Source organism: Xiphias gladius, chromosome 22 (genome assembly GCF_016859285.1).
Source record: "Xiphias gladius isolate SHS-SW01 ecotype Sanya breed wild chromosome 22, ASM1685928v1, whole genome shotgun sequence".
Lineage (NCBI taxonomy): Eukaryota > Metazoa > Chordata > Actinopteri > Istiophoriformes > Xiphiidae > Xiphias > Xiphias gladius.
The window spans coordinates 7,927,332-7,947,531 of record NC_053421.1 but is presented as its reverse complement, the minus strand read 5'-3'; the positions used below and the strand labels follow the sequence as shown (position 1 = coordinate 7,947,531).

At 40.4% G+C, this 20,200-nt stretch overlaps 1 protein-coding gene across 1 annotated transcript in view; it reads right to left on the bottom strand.

Moving 5' to 3' along the window:
- plecb (plectin b) overlaps nucleotides 1-18,590 on the bottom strand; it is a 118,342-nt gene extending 99,752 nt beyond the window's left edge. The window contains exon 1 of the mRNA XM_040117263.1: nucleotides 18,351-18,590. Within this exon, the coding sequence (XP_039973197.1) occupies nucleotides 18,351-18,441 (91 nt within the window). The 5' untranslated portion in view covers nucleotides 18,442-18,590. The remainder of the gene's footprint in view (nucleotides 1-18,350) is intronic.
- Between the last annotated feature and the right edge of the window lie 1,610 nt (nucleotides 18,591-20,200).

The window sequence follows — 20,200 nt, the reverse complement described above, 5'->3', positions numbered from 1 at the left end:
ACATCGACCACTGATCAAGCCTCATCATCACCAAGGAAGCCCTGCTTGTACCCAGTAGCACAGGCTGCGGTCAAAGCCACAGGAAATGGATTAAACTGTACCAAATCAAAACCTAACAAAATAAATGATGGCAAATCAATGCCTCCACTAATAATCGGTTAGCCTCGGTCTCAGCTCAGACAGCAGGCAGCCTTGTTGCAAGGCTATTATTTGATTTAGCTCTTGTATGGCCTCTTGTACATAATAAAGGAAGCCTGGAGGAACCGACTGACACTTTTTTGGCAGAGGACAAAATGGAAGCCTAGCTGCTCTGCATTGTCAGGGAGAATTCAATCATGTGTGTGTATATATATGCGTGTGTGTTTTTGAGAGTGTGTTTTTAGGTGTACAGCTTTCGGAAGTAGTTGTGCCAGCGATCTCTGAGTACCTCTTGAGAATTTTTTATACAACAAGGATGTGAATTTAAAGATGGGCCCAGCTGCGTGTTTTGTGTGTGTTGAGTGTTGTCACTGCTTGCTTTGGCTGACATCAGTTGCCCTCTGGACCTGTGCCCATCTCTCTCTTTCCATGCCCGACTCTTGTCACTGTGACATGTTTCATTAAGGACAGCCAGACAATGGAATAAAAGGATGTACAAGTACTTTCTACATTGACTGATCAATGTGAATGCTGTTGTTTTTTTCTTCTGTGTTTTGAAAATAAGCAGGAATAGCTAAATTCTGGATTATGTACAAATAGTATAAACTCTTGTTAATGAAAAAGCAACCAATGAAAAATAAACCTATGAAGAAATGTATTACAATTTTCATCAATGAATGCAAACTAAACAATAATGTGAAAGATGCATGAATGGACAACTGAACAAACTTGTGTTATGAAGCAATCTTATTCAATAACCTGTATACGCACGCTCTTTACTGCTAAAATAGCCAGCAAAAACTATTTCTTCTTCAGAAATGGATTTAGCTGATTGGCCTGCAGGCTCTAACACTCCATCTCTGCCTGTAGTGTTAGCTAACGTCACCGGTACCCTGAAGTAAAAGAGAAACAGATTTATTCAGTATATTCATCCACAGTCCCAATGAAAAACATTTTAAGGCTAGGTGAAGTAGAGTTAATGTAACGGCTGTAGATATAATGTTACCATTACCTTCAGTTGGCTATCTTTTGTGTAAACAGATGTTCACTAAAGGACATGTTTTCCATGTTATCAGACGCTTTAGCTACATGTCTCAATCAAAATACAAACAGGGAGTATTGTTATATTGAACCTGTGAGTAAATATAACTTCTGTTCTGCAGTGGACAGCACATGGCTTGGTAATGCTAGGTGAGCAAGAATGAGTGGCTCTGTTGGAACCATGGCTGTTAAGAGAACTGGTTGCAGCATCCAAGATGGTCCCATTCATTACAATAAAGCTGCTTACCAGGCGCATACCCTTAGGATGTATGACATGCATGGGCATTAGAGTCCTTCTCTGGCCGAGCCATTTGAAGGCTTGTACGTTAGAGACTTTCTCTGGCTGAGCCGACTGACTGTCTGCTGGCTCCCCACACATACAAAGGGTATGAAATAATTTGCTGATAAACTTAGTAGACAAAGAAATTAAAAATGCACAACAAAAATAAAAATAAACATTTCACTGACAAAAACTAGACTAAATGTTTGTAGGTTTTGTTCAGTAAAACTAGACTTGAACAAAAAATAATCAAACTAAAACTAGATCTGAATCCGTTTGAGAATATTAAATCTATGTAGAAAGCTCATTAAAAAAACATATAACAGATTTGATAATAACCATGAACTCAAGTAAGTGACAAGTGTGTACACCACCATGTGATGTCACCCAAATTGAAACACTGTGTGTGCTACTTTGTGTGTTTGGGCAGAATATGAATCTTGTTAAGCATTAAAACACCTGAAAGGGGAAAAAAATTACTCTCTTACCAAATCAGGAAATGAGCAATATGTGTGTCTGTGCTTCATTTGCCGACATGACTCATGTTTATTTCTTTGGTAGTTATCTGAGTCTGTTGTGTTGTAGCAGATTTGCCAACACCACACACACTAATACATGGCCTGTAGCTGGATATTAAATCACAGATAATGCCTCTAATTGCAGGAGTGGATTCCTCAGTTGAAGGGAAGAATGGAAATCTAATAGTGGGACTTAATTGCTGCAAGCAATAAAAACCTGTGAGTAAGCTGTATCTGATGTGGAGCCAAACAGGGGTTTGGTAGCAGATTGTGGTCGTTGTACCAGATTGTCTGTATTTGTTGAAGATTTATTACGTCATATGTAGAAGGCCTGGAGACTATATCAAGAAATACTGCCATTGCTTAAAGGAATGCCTGGCCTTGGCTCACAGTTAACTACCTAATTCATCAGGTAACATGGCAACAAATGCAAAAATATATTGCATATTTTTCTTAATCTTTATTTAACTTTTGCCCTGTGCCTAACATTTGGAATGTGCAAACTTTTTCCTCTGGAGTCCTTTTCAAATGTTTAACAGAGATGTAAAACAAACCATAGACCTGCAGCTGCTCATCGGAATACATACTGCAATAAACAGAGCTTACAATGTCAAACACTAACTCTTCATCTGTTCAAGGTTACAGTGATGAATCTTTCAGCCTCTAGCAGCGTTTCATAACTGGGTCTTGAGAGGAATGAGAGTTATGAGAAGCAGGGCTTTTGTCATGCTACCCCAGGGCTGAGCTCGTGTTATTTGCTTCTGTGCAGTTTGTAAGTAGAGACCTATGGCAGGATCCTGCCAACCTACACAAGGGTTTATTGGCAGCCAGGCAGCCTGTAAATCGCTGAAGTTTCTTTGTTAAGGCTTGCTATGGGAATCTTCTCTTAACCTCTCACTAACAGTCAAAGTCACCTTTCAGTGCATCCCGGATGAGTTCATCACTGCAGGGCATGCCAGCTAGTTTTTCTTCTCTTGCTCGAATCCTGCCTGTCCTTCACTTTATTACCTTTTTCAGCAGTATCTAGCTCTCTCACAGTGTGTGTGAGAGACCTAGGAAAAACACTTCAACCATGTTTGAAAAACTATATCGGAACAAATACCAAAGAAGTAAAAACTACCAGAAAAAAAAACAAATCTTTGGCCATTTATGCAACTCACACAGATGGAGGCTTGAAAGGGTCTTAGAGGCAGCTGTAAGTTCTGCGTTGAAGGTCATGCAACGAGTGGTCCGACCCCATCCAAACTCAAATTTGTTTTTAGCGGTTGTGAATGGCCATCAGACTGCCTTCCCGATCTCAAAGAATTCAATGGTTTTTTTGTGTGTCTTTGTGATCTCACCACAATGAATTCGGAAAGTTTCAAAAATGTTCAGACGTGGCCCATCGCAATTCTGCTGTTTGAAAAGGGATGTCAGACAGTGTTAGACAAATCCACTGAGCAATTTGTCTGAGGTATCCTGATGACAAGGTTCAGGTTTGGATAGGACCCGGATTTTTCAGATCCTACACGTATTTTTTCCTGCTGTGGATGCATTTAGAAAACTGTATTTTTTATCCATACTGTAGGTATAAAATTCTGTGTTTACATGTAGCTACAACTTGAAAAATAAGGTACACACGAGATAACTAGCTTTGGTTGCTACCCTGTACTAGTGCTGTTGAAAATTCACATCTGGAAACAAATGCTTGTGCAACAAAACTAGGGGAGACTGTTTGTGAAAGGACACAAACTGGCAAACAGATGGCTTTGCTAAAAGGGGTTAGACACAGCAAGGCAACATTTTGAGTTATACGATTCTGCCAGTTTCTTTTTCTGTGAGGTATTATTGTTCTTCACAAAACTGCTATCCTAATCCTGCTTTTTGATATTCTTCACTTAAGAGTGTTTTATAGTACTGCTGGGCTCACAGCTCGGTTGCTCCCAGCCCCTCTGCTCCGTCTACATCAGACTGGTAGCCCTGCTGTGGACATCCAGACAAAACATTCCTTCTGTCTGAGGTCATCTAGCCACTCAAATCTCCGGCCCAATGTACCAGCTTAGAGCCTGGGGCAGCAGTCAGCAGGAGACCAGCCTCCCACCGAGAGAGACACTGTCTGTGTTAGCCAGTGATAAAATAGTTAAGCCAATGGACTGAATACAACAGATCACAGCGTGTCAATCAGGGATGTGGAGCACTGTGAAGGGAAAGAATTACTGTAGGTGGAGAAACCATGTCAGTGTGTTTTTGGAAGGTTTCATTCGTAAGTCAGTGAATCCACAACTTTCAAATTTACATCATTGTTGCAGCTTGTTTTGAATTTACTTAAAAGCATCACATTTTTTTTACTGAATGATAATTTTTCTGTTGGGTTTTAAAGTTCCAGTTGAGGTCGGTATACAAAGCTGAAGAGAATGTGAAGAGGTAGAAGAGACTTTTTTGCTTTCCATGTTGACAGACAAACATCACACAGCTGTTACAACCTCCCTGCTGATTTTCCTACCAAACTGATATACGAAAGACTGGTGAGGAATTCTGGGAATTGGGACAGTGGGAAAACAAGGCAAATTACCCTTACAGGTTTCCCCCTTTGCTCCACCCTTCAAGACTTAAAACCAGGTCCCATGGGGGTCTTCAAGTTGTGTGAGTTCACTCCTTAAGCCTCCTATTTTGAGATTTGGACAAATGACAACAGGTTGGTGGACATTGGAAGGTTCTGCTTCAAGTCACATCCTATTTGCAGAAGGGAGAAAAAGAAGGCATGATTTTAAGGAAAAACTTTCTGCAGTGGACAGGCAGCAAGCTGGGGCCCCAAAGGTCCCCCACCCACTCTCTGACTCAGTGGCTTTAAGTTAGAATCAGTTGGTTGGAGCTGGACCAAGTCCATCACCGGGGAGATGCTGTCATTTCAGCTTTATTTAGACTCAGCTATCAGCTACTGACAGAGAAGATGCGAAGCCGTGCCTTAATTAAAAGATGATCTTAGAATCCACATACTGACCTCAAAGATATGTAGTATGCAATAGAACATACTCGTCATCCATTTCAGCTACTGTTCCTGATTTCCTGGAAATCAACTCAAAGCTTTAATGCCTGAAGGATTTCTTTAAAAGCCCATTCCTCTACCCTTTTTTTTTTTTTTTTTAAATCTGGTCTGTTGTTATGAAGATAGTGATCCACTAGGGGCTGTGCTTACCATGTAAAGCCAAAACGAGCTCAACCAGCATAAGTAGAAGTAAGAAGGGTTGACAGCAAACTACATATTATGATGCTTTCAGTACCAGATGCATGAACAATATATGAAAACTAAATCTTGAATAATATCTTATTCAAATAGAAGAACAGAGTACAGAGGAAAATTCATTAATTATGGACAGAGCACTTAGTAAGATGCATAGTCATTCATCCCAAGTGCCATCAATATTCTTAACTCCACAAAGTGACTAAGCCATAGGCATTAACATGAACTGTTTTAATGTGTAATGTGACCTTGTCTATGTGTCTGTTTTATTAACTGCTGTCTGTTTTATATGTTGTTGTTCCCTGTGTTTGGTGAGCCAAAGACAAATGTCCACCCTGGTAGACAATAAGGATGTATTCACATTCATGCTTAATAAATGGAACACACTTCCTTTCATCAGATATTCACTGCTGTGTTTCTACAGGGAGAGGCAGAAACCTCCAGGGAACTGTAAGCTGGATGCTTACATCAGACTGGTAACACTGTCTGTGCCAAGCAATGCCTCCCATGGGCCTTAAGGGAAAGTACATGGAGCTTGCAGTGTGTGTGCGTACGTGTGTATGTGTGTGTGTGTGTGTAAAACAAACCCAGCAGCTGAATGGAAAATTGTGATGCTGCTGTCGGCTGTCATCACCATTCAAACTGGTCAAGTTTTACTGGTGGAGAATGCCACTGCTGCTTAGTGTACTGTTGTAGGCACAACAAAGAGGATGACACAATTAGCTACGAAGCAGACACTGAAACGTGTCGTATTTTTTCTGGGAAGAGAAGCAAGTGAGAGGTGTTTCATGAGTATACGTACTGCATTGTGCGAACAATTCCTCAGTTAATCTTTCATTTGTATGATACCTTTGATAAAAGTGAAAGTGAGCCAAATGATGAAGGGGCACTTCTGACATCAGACATTACAAGGTGTACTAGATGCTCTGATTAGTGTGTTAGAAAACTCTAATTTTGCTTTGAAATTAATTCAGGTCTTTCCATAGAAACTTAGTAAGTTTTTGTCAAGTTTACCTTATTACATATTCTTACTATACTATATAATACAATACATAAATACATTTAATAATTTAATCAAATATTTAATTATTTAAATCTTTTAACTTATAAATAAAAGCAATATTACCTGATACATTGACAAAGTAATAATATGTGAGTTTAACCAAAGGGTGTATGCGACAGCTGTAACTACTGATTTTCATTATCGATTAATCTACCAATTATTTTCTTGATTAATCCATTCATTTAGACCCTCAAATGTGTAATTTTGTCCGACCAATAGTCCAAAACTATTTACCCCTGCAACACACTGGTTTAAACTGCCTAAACAAGACTATTAACCGCCTACTATTTTAATGATCAATAGTTTCAGTCATTTTTCACGCAGGACATGCTGGTTCCGGCTTCTCAAATGTGAGGATTCTTTGTCATACACACTATGATACTGAATGAAATATCTTTGACTGTAATGAGCATTTTTTTTCACTACCTATTGGCATTTCATTGATGAAATGATTAAATTATTAATCAAGAAAATAATAGTGAAAATAATCTCTAGTTGCAGCTCTAATTTGGTATACTATCACAGAAGACTATGGAAAACCAGAAAATACTCCTATTGGAGAAGCTGGAACCATTAAATGTATGCTTTAGAAAATTACTTAAATGATTAATTGATCATCAACATAGTTGGAGATTCGGTCAATGCCCTAATCAATTAATTGACTAATTGTTTCAGCTCTAGTATATACAATCTGTAACCTATATGTATTTGTTTGAACAGTATGAATATGATTCATACTGCATCTAGGTATGGTGCCATTGACTTGGCAGAGACAGTTCGATGGCACCATACCATACCACACCATACCATACCAAACATAAAACTCCAGCAGGAGTCCTGAGGCCTACCATGACAACAGGCCTCCCGTCTCACCTTACAAATGTCCCATCATCTAACCAAACTGCTGCTGAGTGTGAAACCAACTACATACCTCATCAACGCTAGGTGAGAGAAGGACTGCACCCTTCCTCTCAAGCTCTGCTTTTTCTTCCTCTTAATTTCTGCTTACAATCTCGAGTTTCATTTCAGCACTCTGTCTCTCTACTTCCCGTCTTGTCTCTCTCCCACACTCTTTGAGTGGCTCATCATCTTTTTCTGTCTCAGCTATGTATGACAGGGGGTTTCTGCTAGAGGAGCCACTCTGGCTACTGGCTGCAAAGCTGTGGTCCAAGGATAGGGGTTTATGACAGATTTACATCAATTCCTCCACGCACCTTTCAACTTTCCAAAACTTGAAACCAACGTGTATGTCTCTGTTCATCTGCTGAATCTTGCAGCCTACTCCATCCTACTGTAAGTCCCACGATATCCATCTAGGTAGGCCCTAACTACATTTTTATTCAAAATTTGAACTAATGTTCAAACTTGTGAAAAAATATAATTTTCAATTTGTAATCATTAGTTTGAACTCAAAATTCTATGTGTATAAGCGCAACAGGCTGTGTCTTGTATTCCAGTGAAGGAGGGTTTATAGAATGTACTGTTCATCTGACCCAAGCGATCAGGAACAGCGCCAGGCTGTGAAGCAATTTTGGCATAGTGGCCAAACTCGGTATTGCCTCTCCTGGGAGCGTCACATGGCAGACACTGGCACCAAAAGCATATTTCCCCATACACAATCATTAGAGGATTGGCTGTAGAACGGGAAATATGTTTTTTCCAGTAACTGGCTTTTGTATAATCAGAATTTGATCCCTTTGTTCTCGTAACGTTTGGAAAGTCCATAAGGAACGAATGTTCAAATCATCTTATCCCATTCATGTGTGAAGGGAGTCAGAGAGTCCTTCATAGGAATTACTGGGGTGCCTCTTTGAAAGCAGTATCCAGTTGTCTTTAACACGTCCATTGTTAGACCCATCAATGGTGTGACACACTGGATGCTCTGTTTCTTATCAGGAAATCAGTCTCTCTTGGCTAATGGAAAAAACTCACCACCCATGCTTAACAGATGCAGTAGTCAGTAGTGACATCAAACCCTCTCAGAATTAATATGTGGAAGCATTTTGGATTCAGCACCAATAAAGGCAAGGCTAACTCTGTGAATGCAACTGGCTTGTAACTGAAGTGATGCAGCGGAGGCATTGCAAATTTAAAAAATTTGAATTCATTTGAAGAAATTGTGTCAAATCAAAATTGTTCTTTTATTTGACCTCACTGCTCACTACAGTGGAGACTGGTTTTGACTGTGTCTGGGGTTTGCCTCATCACTGTCCTTTGTAGTGAACCTATCCCTTTTGTACATTCTGTGTATCTCTTCCTATCTTGCTTTCTGGTAAAGCACTCTGTAAACTCTTATCTTCCTAAATGTAATGTACCATACAGTTAGAGATCATTTTATAATAGTTCAGTGGTGCAACACTGACACAAAATATACACCCTAACTGAGTGAGTAAATGTACTGTCATATCATCTTAATGACCCTTAGTCCTGGTCTTCAGCTGTGAATTCGTGGTAACTGTAAAGGCCAGAGATGATTGATGTATACCGGAGGTCATGGCATTCCAACCCCCCCGAGCTTTCACGGTTCTGCTACACATCAAGCATAGTCCTGCCTTAACTGTGATAACGGCTGTAACAACTTCATGAGCCAAAGGTAAAATATTACACACAGAATCCATTCCACCCAAACGCACTTTTAATAACATTTCAAACACAACCTTGACCTGATTCAAAGTTGCAGGGGAGCAACTGGAGCTACAGCAGAGATCAACTGTGTCAAAGTGCAGTTACAGCACTACAGGAAGGCCAGAATTAGCGGTGATTTGAACTTTGAGATAAGAAAACAAGCAATAGGCAATTTTTTTCCAGAGTTGTTGTTTGACTTGTGGTCACAGGGAGAGGGGCCACACCCCTCAGGGACCCGGCAATCAATGGACACACGAACACACAAGAGGCCCTGTTTAGTTTTACAGCAGCCTATCATCTCCGAAGCTTCTTTATCTATGAAACAAATCATGCCTTTTATGTAACACCAGTTTGTGTAACCCCTTTCGGTGAAACCAGAGTCAGCCATGCCATTTAGGGTAGTTTTTAACTTACTGCATCTTCTATCACCGTCCAAGAGAATATGACTCTGGCGGTATTTGGAGCTGCTAACAAGCATCACTCCTCCGTCTTTGGTTTCTCAGACAAAGAGAGCTGAACTGATCTGCTAACAGACTAGAATGCATGTTATTCCTTGTGGCATGTTTGTAGTCCCTGAGGGTGCGTGTGTGCTCATGTGGAAAGAGGAGTGAGAAACATTATGTAGAAATTCAGTATGTTCGCATGTGTGTGTGTGTGTGTGTGTGTGTGTGTGTGCACGTGGGGCACATTCCCCCCACTGTCAGCTGTGTGGGGTGACCTGCTGTGACATTCCTGGCCCGTGTGGTGACTGTCACACCGGCCGGCTCCAGTTGCCCTGAATGCCAGTGACCAGCAATAAACTCATTGCCTTCCAATGTCAGGAAATGACAGGACTGACTAAGAAAGAGACAGAAATAGACAGACACACTCATAAATGCTCCCCTTCATCATTACCTATAATACAAATTACCACGCATCAGATCATGTGTGAAGGGGTATTTCCATTATTACTCACTTTGAAAGTAATAACCCTTAAGTCTATTTAAGTCCTGCTGGCAATAAAGCGGAAATGTTTCCACTTGCTCTGGCTTCCAGAAGAATCTGGATGGTGTGCAATGTGAATAAAATTACTCCAGCTATTAAAAAGTTCTTGTCTTCCCTCAACAGAGTGCCCCTTCACAGTGGACACACAGATTTCTGTTAATTCCAGCCACAGTGGCACAGATGGTACTTCAGTTACTGTGAGAGTATGTCAAACAGCTCATACACTGTCAGCTTTCACCAAATGTTGTCCTTATTAGTCTTCTTTCTTTCAAACTGTCTATTGAAACTGGCCTGTTTTTACAGTGGCAAGGTGGATTCAGGGCCTTCTGTTGAAAAATGTTGCTGGCATTCTTTTCTCTGCATCACTATTACCAAAATAAGGAATGGAATTCAATTCAAGGTCAATTTGTGCACTTGAATAAAGATATCGCTGGCAAAACGCTGGCAGCTTTTGTTTGAGATCAAACTTGCATTTTCAATTCCGAATTCCAAAACTCTACAGGGGCAGTCAAAGGTAAAAGCCTTGCACATGCCACTGTGTGAAGAAAATAACACCTGCAGTGTCTAGGTTTTTATACTTAAATTTAGAAAGAAGGATTTTTCTGAATCAACTAAATGAAGCATATGTGAAAAACATCTAACACTGTACCCAGAACACTGAAAAAAAAAGGTAACGATTGGACTTCTTTATGAGAAGTGTCCAAGAACTCTTACATTTTTCCCATAATGTATCTCTTTTTTCATATACATATATCTTTTTCAAGCACACACATTTAGAAACTGCTCTCCAGTTTTAAAGATCATTTGAGAGGGGATGGTTGGGAAATGAGGGGGAGGGAATTTTCTCCCTGCTTTGGAGGCAGTGACTCCTCTGCATTTTAAAAGACCTTTTCATCTACAGTAGCATGTTGCAGCAATGGTGTGCATGTGTGTGAAATGTGTGTGTGTGTGTGTGTGTGTGTGTGTGTGTGTGTGTGTGTGTGTGTGTGTGTGTGTGTGTGTGTGTGTGTGTGTGTGTGTGTGTGTGTGTGTGCACGCGCGCATGTGTGTGTTACGCTGCAGTACATGAGGACATTTTTGTTTTCCCTGTTAACTTTTTCATAGCTCACTGGAGCCTTGAAGCTACAATCCCAGACTAATACTGAACTTAATAAAGCTTCCCAGCCTTGCGACACAGTACAAAGCAGTTGAGACACAGAGAGTCTTTGTGTCAGAAACAACCCAGGTGCTAGAACCTCAGTATTTTCCACACTCCTTTTTTCCTCTCGAGCCACAAAGCCATGTGTTTCAGCCCCTGTAAAAATTAGCTAGAAACTCCAAATGCTTTAACAGCACAGCACACCTGGTTCGTGTAAAAAGAGCTGCTGTGGGGCTGAAGGCACAGGTCTAACACTGGCAGGCTGCAAACCTGAAGGTTTGGTGCTGCCATGTGCGGCACGAAGGTATCTGACAGCTGTCACTCAGTCAGTTAGTTCAGCACTTACAGTATTCTGCAGTGTGGGTGCAAACAAGATGTCAGATTGAATAGGATCATGAGTGCAGTCGGCGGACATCATTATGTAGCATCAACAGGACTGCTGTGCTGCATTACGCAGTGAGACAGCAGATGCACATCTGTCTGACTCAGCAATGTCATACATTCAGGCAGGAGAATGACTTTGAAAGGAGTGTAAATGGATTGAACCGAATGTGTGTGACATCTTAACGCACTAATACACTGGCATCATATGAGTTTGTGGAGGTTGAAGCTGAAGTTGTATGTAATGTATTAAAAACACTAGAAGCTGTGTAAGGCACATCAGTGTCTCCAGTTATGAGTGAAAAATAACAACTAACTTTAATGCCAAGAAATCCTGTAACTTATTGTGATATCCACAAAATGCTGATTAAGACAAAGGTTGGATCTAGTCCATAAAGAAAAATTCCTGTTTACTACAACTTGAGACTCTTTTTAGTTTTGGCCATCATTTTCTATCGATCTATTGATTAATTTGGCGAGTGCAATGTTAATATTACCCACAGGGGTGACTGTCAAAACTAAAAAAATTTGAACAGTTTTGCATGAAACAGGGATTCCTATAATTAATTATTGTTCCTGTCAGCAAAAACACGAAGTCTAAAATTCCCCAACAACTAAATTTCCCCTTGGGAGTCATTAGTATCCACTCAATCTGAATAAAAATCCAGTTTAGTGACATGGCATCATATATCTCAGTACGTATTTATCATTGGTGTACACCTCAGCATCCAACATCACTCCTTGTCTTTTGTATACATTATGTATTCCCTCCTTTTATTCACCTCCTTTCAGGCTCTCTCACACGTTTCCCTGCTCACACACACTAAAAGTCATAAAACACCAGAGATTCAGGCATTAAAGGAGGGCAGCTTCTGTTCTGCAAAATCATTGAGTGTTTGACAGGAAGGCCGACAGATTGAGGGAACTTCCCTCCAGATAGCTTCTCTCTCTCTCTCTCTCTTAAAAGGCCCTAAAGGAATCCCGGCACAGTCGAGTTTATCAAGCCCTGTCCCAGAGTAACCTCTGACCTGAGCTGCTGAGCAGTGTGTCACTGCTGATCTATCCCAGGCAGCAGGATGCTGACACACAAGAAAAACAAAATAAAATGAGCCAAAACCCCCCCCAAAAAAACCAAACAAAACCGTCTTTTTGGCCAGCACAAATCTGAAATCTCTCACAGCACAGCAGCATGGCTAAAGGGACAAAGCTAAGCACTTTCTGACCCCCTCACACATGCTACACAGAGACACACCCTGCATGAATTTAATGTAACGCTTCATTTTAAATCGGTGTATTTAACGGAGATATAGTAACAGAAAAGTTCCATTATAGAGATTTTTCCTTTTTTGGTTTTCATGGCGGGTAACTGGCAGCTTCAGCTCTAAAAGGGGAAACCTCCTAAAATGTCATGCAACTGTACAAAGACATACACACAAGCCAAATCCATAAATTTTTCTACCAACGGCGTACTTTCCATGAGCATTTCACCTGGCACTGATGTCTGTGTATGGCTGACCTCAATTTGAATTCAGCACTTTGTGTTTGTAGTAGTGGTGACCGGAGTGGGTTCCACCGAAAGAACAGCTCACTGCATTGGGAGAAGTAAAACAAACTGCTCAAGTTGAATTGATTTTCCTGGCAGAAATACATGTATAATCATCCTCATATTTACAAGTTAGATTTCGTAAAGCTGTGTCATGTGCAGTAGTTGACACATTTCATTCTTTGGCTTCATTTTTTTTAGCACATTAGCAGCATGACTGTCGGTCAGTCCGATTAAACTATCTCCATAAATAGTGGATGATTTGTAAGAAGTTCAGTGACCTCAGACCAAGATTTTAATTTTTCAGATATTTTGGTTTATGGTTAATACCAGCAAAACTAATGGCATATGCATTACCCTTAGCTGTACTTACCATGTTTAGCACTAATTAGCAAATATTAGCAAGCTATCAAGCTAAATTAAGATGGTGAACATGATAACCATTAAGCCTGTTAATCATCAGCAGCATTGTCATTGTGAGCATGTTAGCATGCTGATGTTAGCTCAAAGTTCAAATGAGTGCAGCCTCACAGAGTCGCTAGCATAGCTTCTTGTGGCTGGAGAAAAACAATTGCAAATCCACCATAGAAGAGGCAGTTATAACTATCACATATCAGTCTCTCTGCCAAGGAGGAATTCTGCCAAATGTAGGAAATCAGGAACTACAATAGAAGTTATGTCACTTTTTGTGATTTCGGCTAAAAAAAAATGATAACCATAACACAAGTATGATAGTTAATTACATGATGTGTCACCTTATAGAATTTTTTCAACAGGAACTGTAAAAGCCACATTACTGTGTGTAGAAATAAAGTACGGGGACTGGCATATACTCTATATTTGACAAGACACTGATTAAAAGACTCAGTCAGACAACATCTCTTTTTGCAAGTAATAAGTACAATTCCTTGGCCTCATACAACAACATAGAGTTTAGTACATCCACATCTATGTGTTCCAGGTTAAATGCTTTTCTCCAGGGCAGTCAAACAACAATTGTCCTTGCTGGCCTCTTTATTAACATTTCTCAACCTGTGACAGCCAGCCGACATAAGACTCTGAAATACATTGGAAAAGATCAAAAAGAAAAAAGAAAAGATGTGATTCATAATGCTAATAAATCTGTCACAGCCCAGGAAGCCAACATAACCGATCATCACTGATCATTCATAACAGCAGTAAAGGAAATGAAAAGACCTCACTGGCATTAGCATCAACTTCTGACCAGTCGCAATTCAGTTGGTGTGATGGGAGAACTCAAAGTGCTAGGTGACTTACACTGAGCAGCTTTAAGCAGACACACACCCAACAGTTGGTCTTAAATATACATTACTCAAGCATGCATACACACACACACACACACACACACACACACACACACACACACACACACACACACACACACACACACACACACACACATACACACACAGTGTGTGACAAACCACTTCCCACACCACTTTTCACTTCACACAATGACACATACTGTAAATAGAAACCACTACAGTCATTCATAAAGATATCTACGCTCTACAGTATGTCTGTATTGGGCTAAAAGGTATAGTAATGATAGAAGCCTTCATTCACTTTGAATTACATGGAAAAAAGAAATATTCATCATCATGGTATCTATTCTTGTCAGACACTGCAGTTTCTTCTTAGCACATCAAAGTTGGCTTAATAATTCACAAATGTTTGATTTTTCCAGCCAAAAAGAAGCTGGAATTTAAATTACCCTTAGCAGACGATCAAGCCTGCCAAAAATAACTGTTTAATTGGCTGACTGAACATGGCCACTGCTATATTTAGGGGGTATTTTAAGCCCTGCGGGGCATAGGACAAGGCCTTGCAGGACACATTCTGGGGCGAAAAATGGATGCCAGCCGTGGCTGTGCACCCTCAGCAGTCCATCTGACATGAAGAGGGCAATCCCCCGTTCAGGCGGCCCAGTAACATCGACATCAGCTGCTAGCACAAATTGCATTAGAGGACAGTGGGAAGACAGCCAGGCCTTTATCATTGAGCTGGCTACAATTTAGGTCCAGGCAATGAGACAGCAGTGAGTAAAATTAGAAAAAGCAGACTGACTGATTGATTATAATTGTATTTTAAACCATTTGGAAAAATTCTTGATATCAAATCCTACATGATATTTATGTTCCAGTTTTTGCTGTTTTTTAATTCTTGAATTTGTTTTATCTAATATTTCACCATTAAGAAATTATTACCACTTTAATCTGCAGATACAAATAAGATCAGAGAGTAGTAAAAGCTTCTGGCTTTAATACTGATGTGTGCTATCAGATGAAAAAAAAAAATCTACCACAAACATAGCTAAAGACTTCAGAGGCGAACAAGACTTAGAATTTTATGCTACACTAGCTAACCCACTGACCTGATGATGGCACTGGATTAAAACTGAGGGGAAGAAGATTATTTCTCATGAATTTGTGTACCAAATTCCGTTGCAATCCATGAAATTGTTGTCAAGATAATTAATTCAGAAGGATTCATCTTCTGGTGACCATGAATGTCTGTAGAAAATCTCAGCCATCAAATAGTTGCTAAGATATTTCAGTCTGGGCCAATGTGGTGGACCCATAGAGTGGCATTGCCATCCTTATAGCCAAACCACTTAAATGGCTAAAAACATTCACACCAAAAAAAATTCCTTCAACTTTTAACATTTACCATTAAAAATACATAACAAGAGATAACCACAAGTACAATGATGCCAAAGAGAGTGAAGGTTGCCAAGTAATGGGATCCTCTTTTCTACAATTCTGCAATGGCATTTAAAGGAAATACGGAAACGCAAATTAAGCCAATGGGGGGAGCAGGCACTTTCCCTACAGGGTAGAATAGGCTGACAGCGCCCAGATAAGCAAAGATCTACAACTGGAAGTTGTATTCTGTATCTAGAAGCTATCGGTGATTACACAGACAAATTATTTCTTTGTATGGCAGCATGTTGAAGATACCATGAGACAGCTTTCTAACGTCCAGTAAAGGTTTTACATAATATCAATAGCATAGTTGTTTCCTGCCTAGAAGCTGTCACCATCCAAATGAACATTTTAAAATCCATTTTAAAATGGATCACTCCAGTCCCCACACTGTCAGAAGTATTCATTTTAACTTGTCTTTTGATGCAGTTGTTGCTCTTTAAAGGTATATATTGTTTCCAATCTGTTAGAGGGATAACACTCCTGGTCTTTTTTTCAGGATAAAACCAGGTCAGTAGGCTATGTGGAGAATTTGGACAAGGACAGGTATTTTGGACAGTGTGCTTATATTTGGCAAGGAAAAAGATGAGTATCTAGCGACAGAGACATTTGTACTGCTGGGTACCTTGGGAATGTTTATGAACCAAATACTTTCCATTATTAAACATCCGCAGGTACATCAACATACACACAACCGATACAACCACACTGCATATAGCCTATTGTGATGTATACTGAGTCTTTCAGTCAACCTACAGTATGAACAAGGTTCATGGGTATACAGGTCTTCCAACAGCTTTTTATGTGCCATGATTAAGAATGATTCCGCAGAAAGGGAATGTAACAAAGTCAGACAGCTCTCTCATTGGCTGTGTCATCAGGGTGCCTTAATAAGGAGAGCAGGACCTGAGAGGAGCACAGACACTGTCAAAGAAGGAACACAGAGGAAAGTCTGGAAAATAAACACCTGCCACATAGCAAGCTCCTGCTTCCCATTACCTCCTGGCACAGAAACAGCACTAAAAACACAGAGATCTAACAAAGACGCACTCTCACAGATAGAACCATGTACATGTATAGCAAATGCATTCTGATGTTGTTTTCAAATTAAATATGATAGCACTATTGATAAGATGTCCTTCTACCCTTTTATGACATGTTCACTATTCTTTTGAGTGTATGTCAGAGGTCACTTTCCTATCAGTCTCATTCCACAATATTGATGTCCAAATACCTTTAAAAAGGTGGTTCTGTTTAACCAGATAACACTACAAAGCTCCAGTTCCAACCCAATGATACACAATGAAAAGGCCAGTAGAAGTTGCCAGTACAGTGTATTTAGCAATAGCTCTGTTTGTTTGCAGTAATTATACAGATGTCTAAAATCAATGTACTAAGGCTTTACAGGTGTAAAAACAATGCAGGAATGCAAAGCAGCATTAAAAAAAAAAAAGATATGAGATGTCCACGCAAATAGACCCACAAAAAAAAACCCTGCGAACATAATGATAAACAGAAAATAAGCATCAGTGATTCAGCAGAAGCCCAGTCGCCAGATTATCACAACAAGGGACAGAAAAAAATAGAAAACTGGGACAATATTTATAGAGGAGCTCTCCCTCTTCCTGATGATCTGTTGGAACGGAACAGCTGGAACATGCAGCAGGACAAACAACTAGTGGAAGGAAAAGTTAAAGAATATCAGCATATGAGACATGGACAGGAATGAAACCTAAACAAAATTTTGAAATGAAAGCACCTGGAGGATGCTGCTGACATCCTCTGACATGAAGAAGGTGAAAAGTGAAGGTGGGCAGAAAGATGACTTTGTTTGGTCTTGGATTTTCTCCTCACCTGCTGGGGCTAACTTAACTTCATCCTTCACTTCTCCATCTTTCTCTGATTAATTTCCATACCAAATGAAGATCTCCAAAAAAAGGAAACTATGTAAGATAATCCAGCGGAGGCATGCTGAGCTGCACACTTGAGGAGATAAAGGGATAAAGGGATAAAATGAGATGAAAATTTGAGAAAAAAAGGATGAACTCCCTGCAGTGTATTAATGAAATTCACTGTTTGTCTGTAGCACCTGTTAATGTCCTCTGCTGTGATTGGATACAGGATAACAATCAGCAGAGCAGTAAGTCTTAAACTAAACTCCTCTCTTAGTCTCATCGAGGTCAGAGGTCAGGAGAATGGGTTTTTTGCTAAGGTCACATATCAAAGTGAACCACTCCTGTAAATCCACCGGACTCTCACAACACACACTCAGACAGGCAGCATGGAAGAGTGACAGCAAACATGTGCGGCAATCAATAAAACACTCGGCAGTCAAGAGATGCATTGTGCATGGCTGCCGCTCTGTTCCACGGATGAACACACACACACACACACACACACACACACACACACACAAACACACACACGCACACACACGCGCACACACACACACGCACACACACACACACACACACACACACACACACACACACACACACCAGCCGGCACTTTGAGGGGCACACCTAGGTGCATTTGCAAGGAGACACACGTTTGCACCTGTGCAGAGTCAATAAAACCAAAAATAGACAAATTAATAAGAAAAAAACACACATGCAGAGACACCTCTTCCATCATCATGTGTAGTCGTGCTGTACTGTAGCTGTCATCATTGTATTGTGAGTGCAGGAGCCCACCTTTATACTTCTCTCTGACGTTTTCATAAGCCTGGATGAAGTCTTGCTCCTCAGCGTTTGGAGGCAGGTAGTTGGGCTCGTACATGGCCATGACGGCGCTCTGACTCTCTTCTTCTTCTTCTCCTCCTCTTCCTTTCAGCCTCTTCCTCTCCCTTTTAGATCAGCCTTTCCCTCTGTATGTTTGGAAGTGTGTGAGGCAGCCTGTGCTGTCCTCTGTCTGCTCTCTCAGCTGTGTGTGAACCCTCCACAGCTCCCAACTTCATTCCACAGCCCCGCGCCACACACCCCTCCGCACTCCTCCTCCTCCCTCCACTCTTCCATACCCTCCCATAGCCTGGCTTAGAAATACTAATAGAAATGTCAGGCCCCTCCTCTTAAAGTTACACAGCCTGGACCAGCAGGCACACACTCACAGTGTGCTGTTTGCCAAGTGCAAGCGCAGCAGCAAGGAGAGCAGAGCAGCACCATATAGTAAAGGCTCTCTGGTAACATCTCAGCTGAATTAGACTGTGACGGATGGCAAGTAGATTGTCAGACCACTGAAGCACAAACGCACTTTTATTACTGTCACACAAATGTCAGAAATACATAAAAAGACTCGCACTCGAAGAGTCGCACATTTTGTTTCTTATATCAACATCGGATCATACATCTACTGTATATAAAAAGTCTTGAGTCACTTATGATGCTTTACAATGACTTGCAAGTGTTCGTAACAGCCACAAATGCACTGCTTCTTTTTTATATGCATTTAGTTTGAGTAGTTCATTATGAGTTTTGCCTCTATACACCACAGTCATCTAATATTACATTTTGCACTAATTTACCAATGTAATCTGGCATATACTCTATCTAGTGTCTGATATATTTTGATGTTAAACACCAGCATTTTCATAAATACTACCATTACTAATTCAGCCTTCCAGTGTGAAGGGGGCTTTTCAGCTCTACACTTCTTTGTTCTTGTTAGAATTATATATATGCTAACATTACTTTTTTCATTCTAATGTTACTTGTGTGAGCGGGACTTCTTTGTTTTAACCTGTGCTCCACTGTTGATGGTTTGCGATTCAGCCCGCACAGTTCATCCCTCATTACTTGCAGAGCCAACTTTGTGTAGTCTGGGTTAGCATTATCACTGCTCCTAGCTGCTGTTTCTCACTGGAAATCCATCTGTCATGTTAGCTGGCCAAAGCTGAATTTGTGCCAATGGTTTTTTAAGCCATTTGCACAGATTTATGTGTCATTATTTTTTTCTACCATATGACCGATGGAGGGCTTTGTGTCTATCAAGGTGTGGCATGTGGTAAAAAACCTCTCGAAATTCAAGATGGGTTTCGCATACAAATTGACCTCTAAACGGTAAATAAACAAGTTTTCCACTCTGCTACTACACAGGCATCATCCACCACATTATGTTTCTGTCAAATGACCATCACCAAAGAAGCTGCAGAGCCTTCACAGCAATCCTCAAATAAAATCAGGGTGGAAACTCAGTCATTTCTTATTATTTCAAAGATGCTTAAGATTTACAAGTTATTGTTCCATGACATCTTTACTTAATCACATTTGAAGAGGACAAAGCCAGTTGATACAGGACGTAATCTCATAACAAAGAAGATGTCCACCCTGGTTCTGCCAGCTGGTAGCTGTTACGTTTCGGGCCAGTCACTGAGAAAGTTGATGCCTGCAGCACAAATTTATTATGATATAATATATAAATACATTCAAAGGAGGATGTGTTTTAGATATGCCCTTGACATCCATTGGGAACATCAGCTGTTGTGGCAGCCACTGAATATTCAACAGATGCCCCATGACCTGCCAAGCTGATGACAGTCCACGTCAAA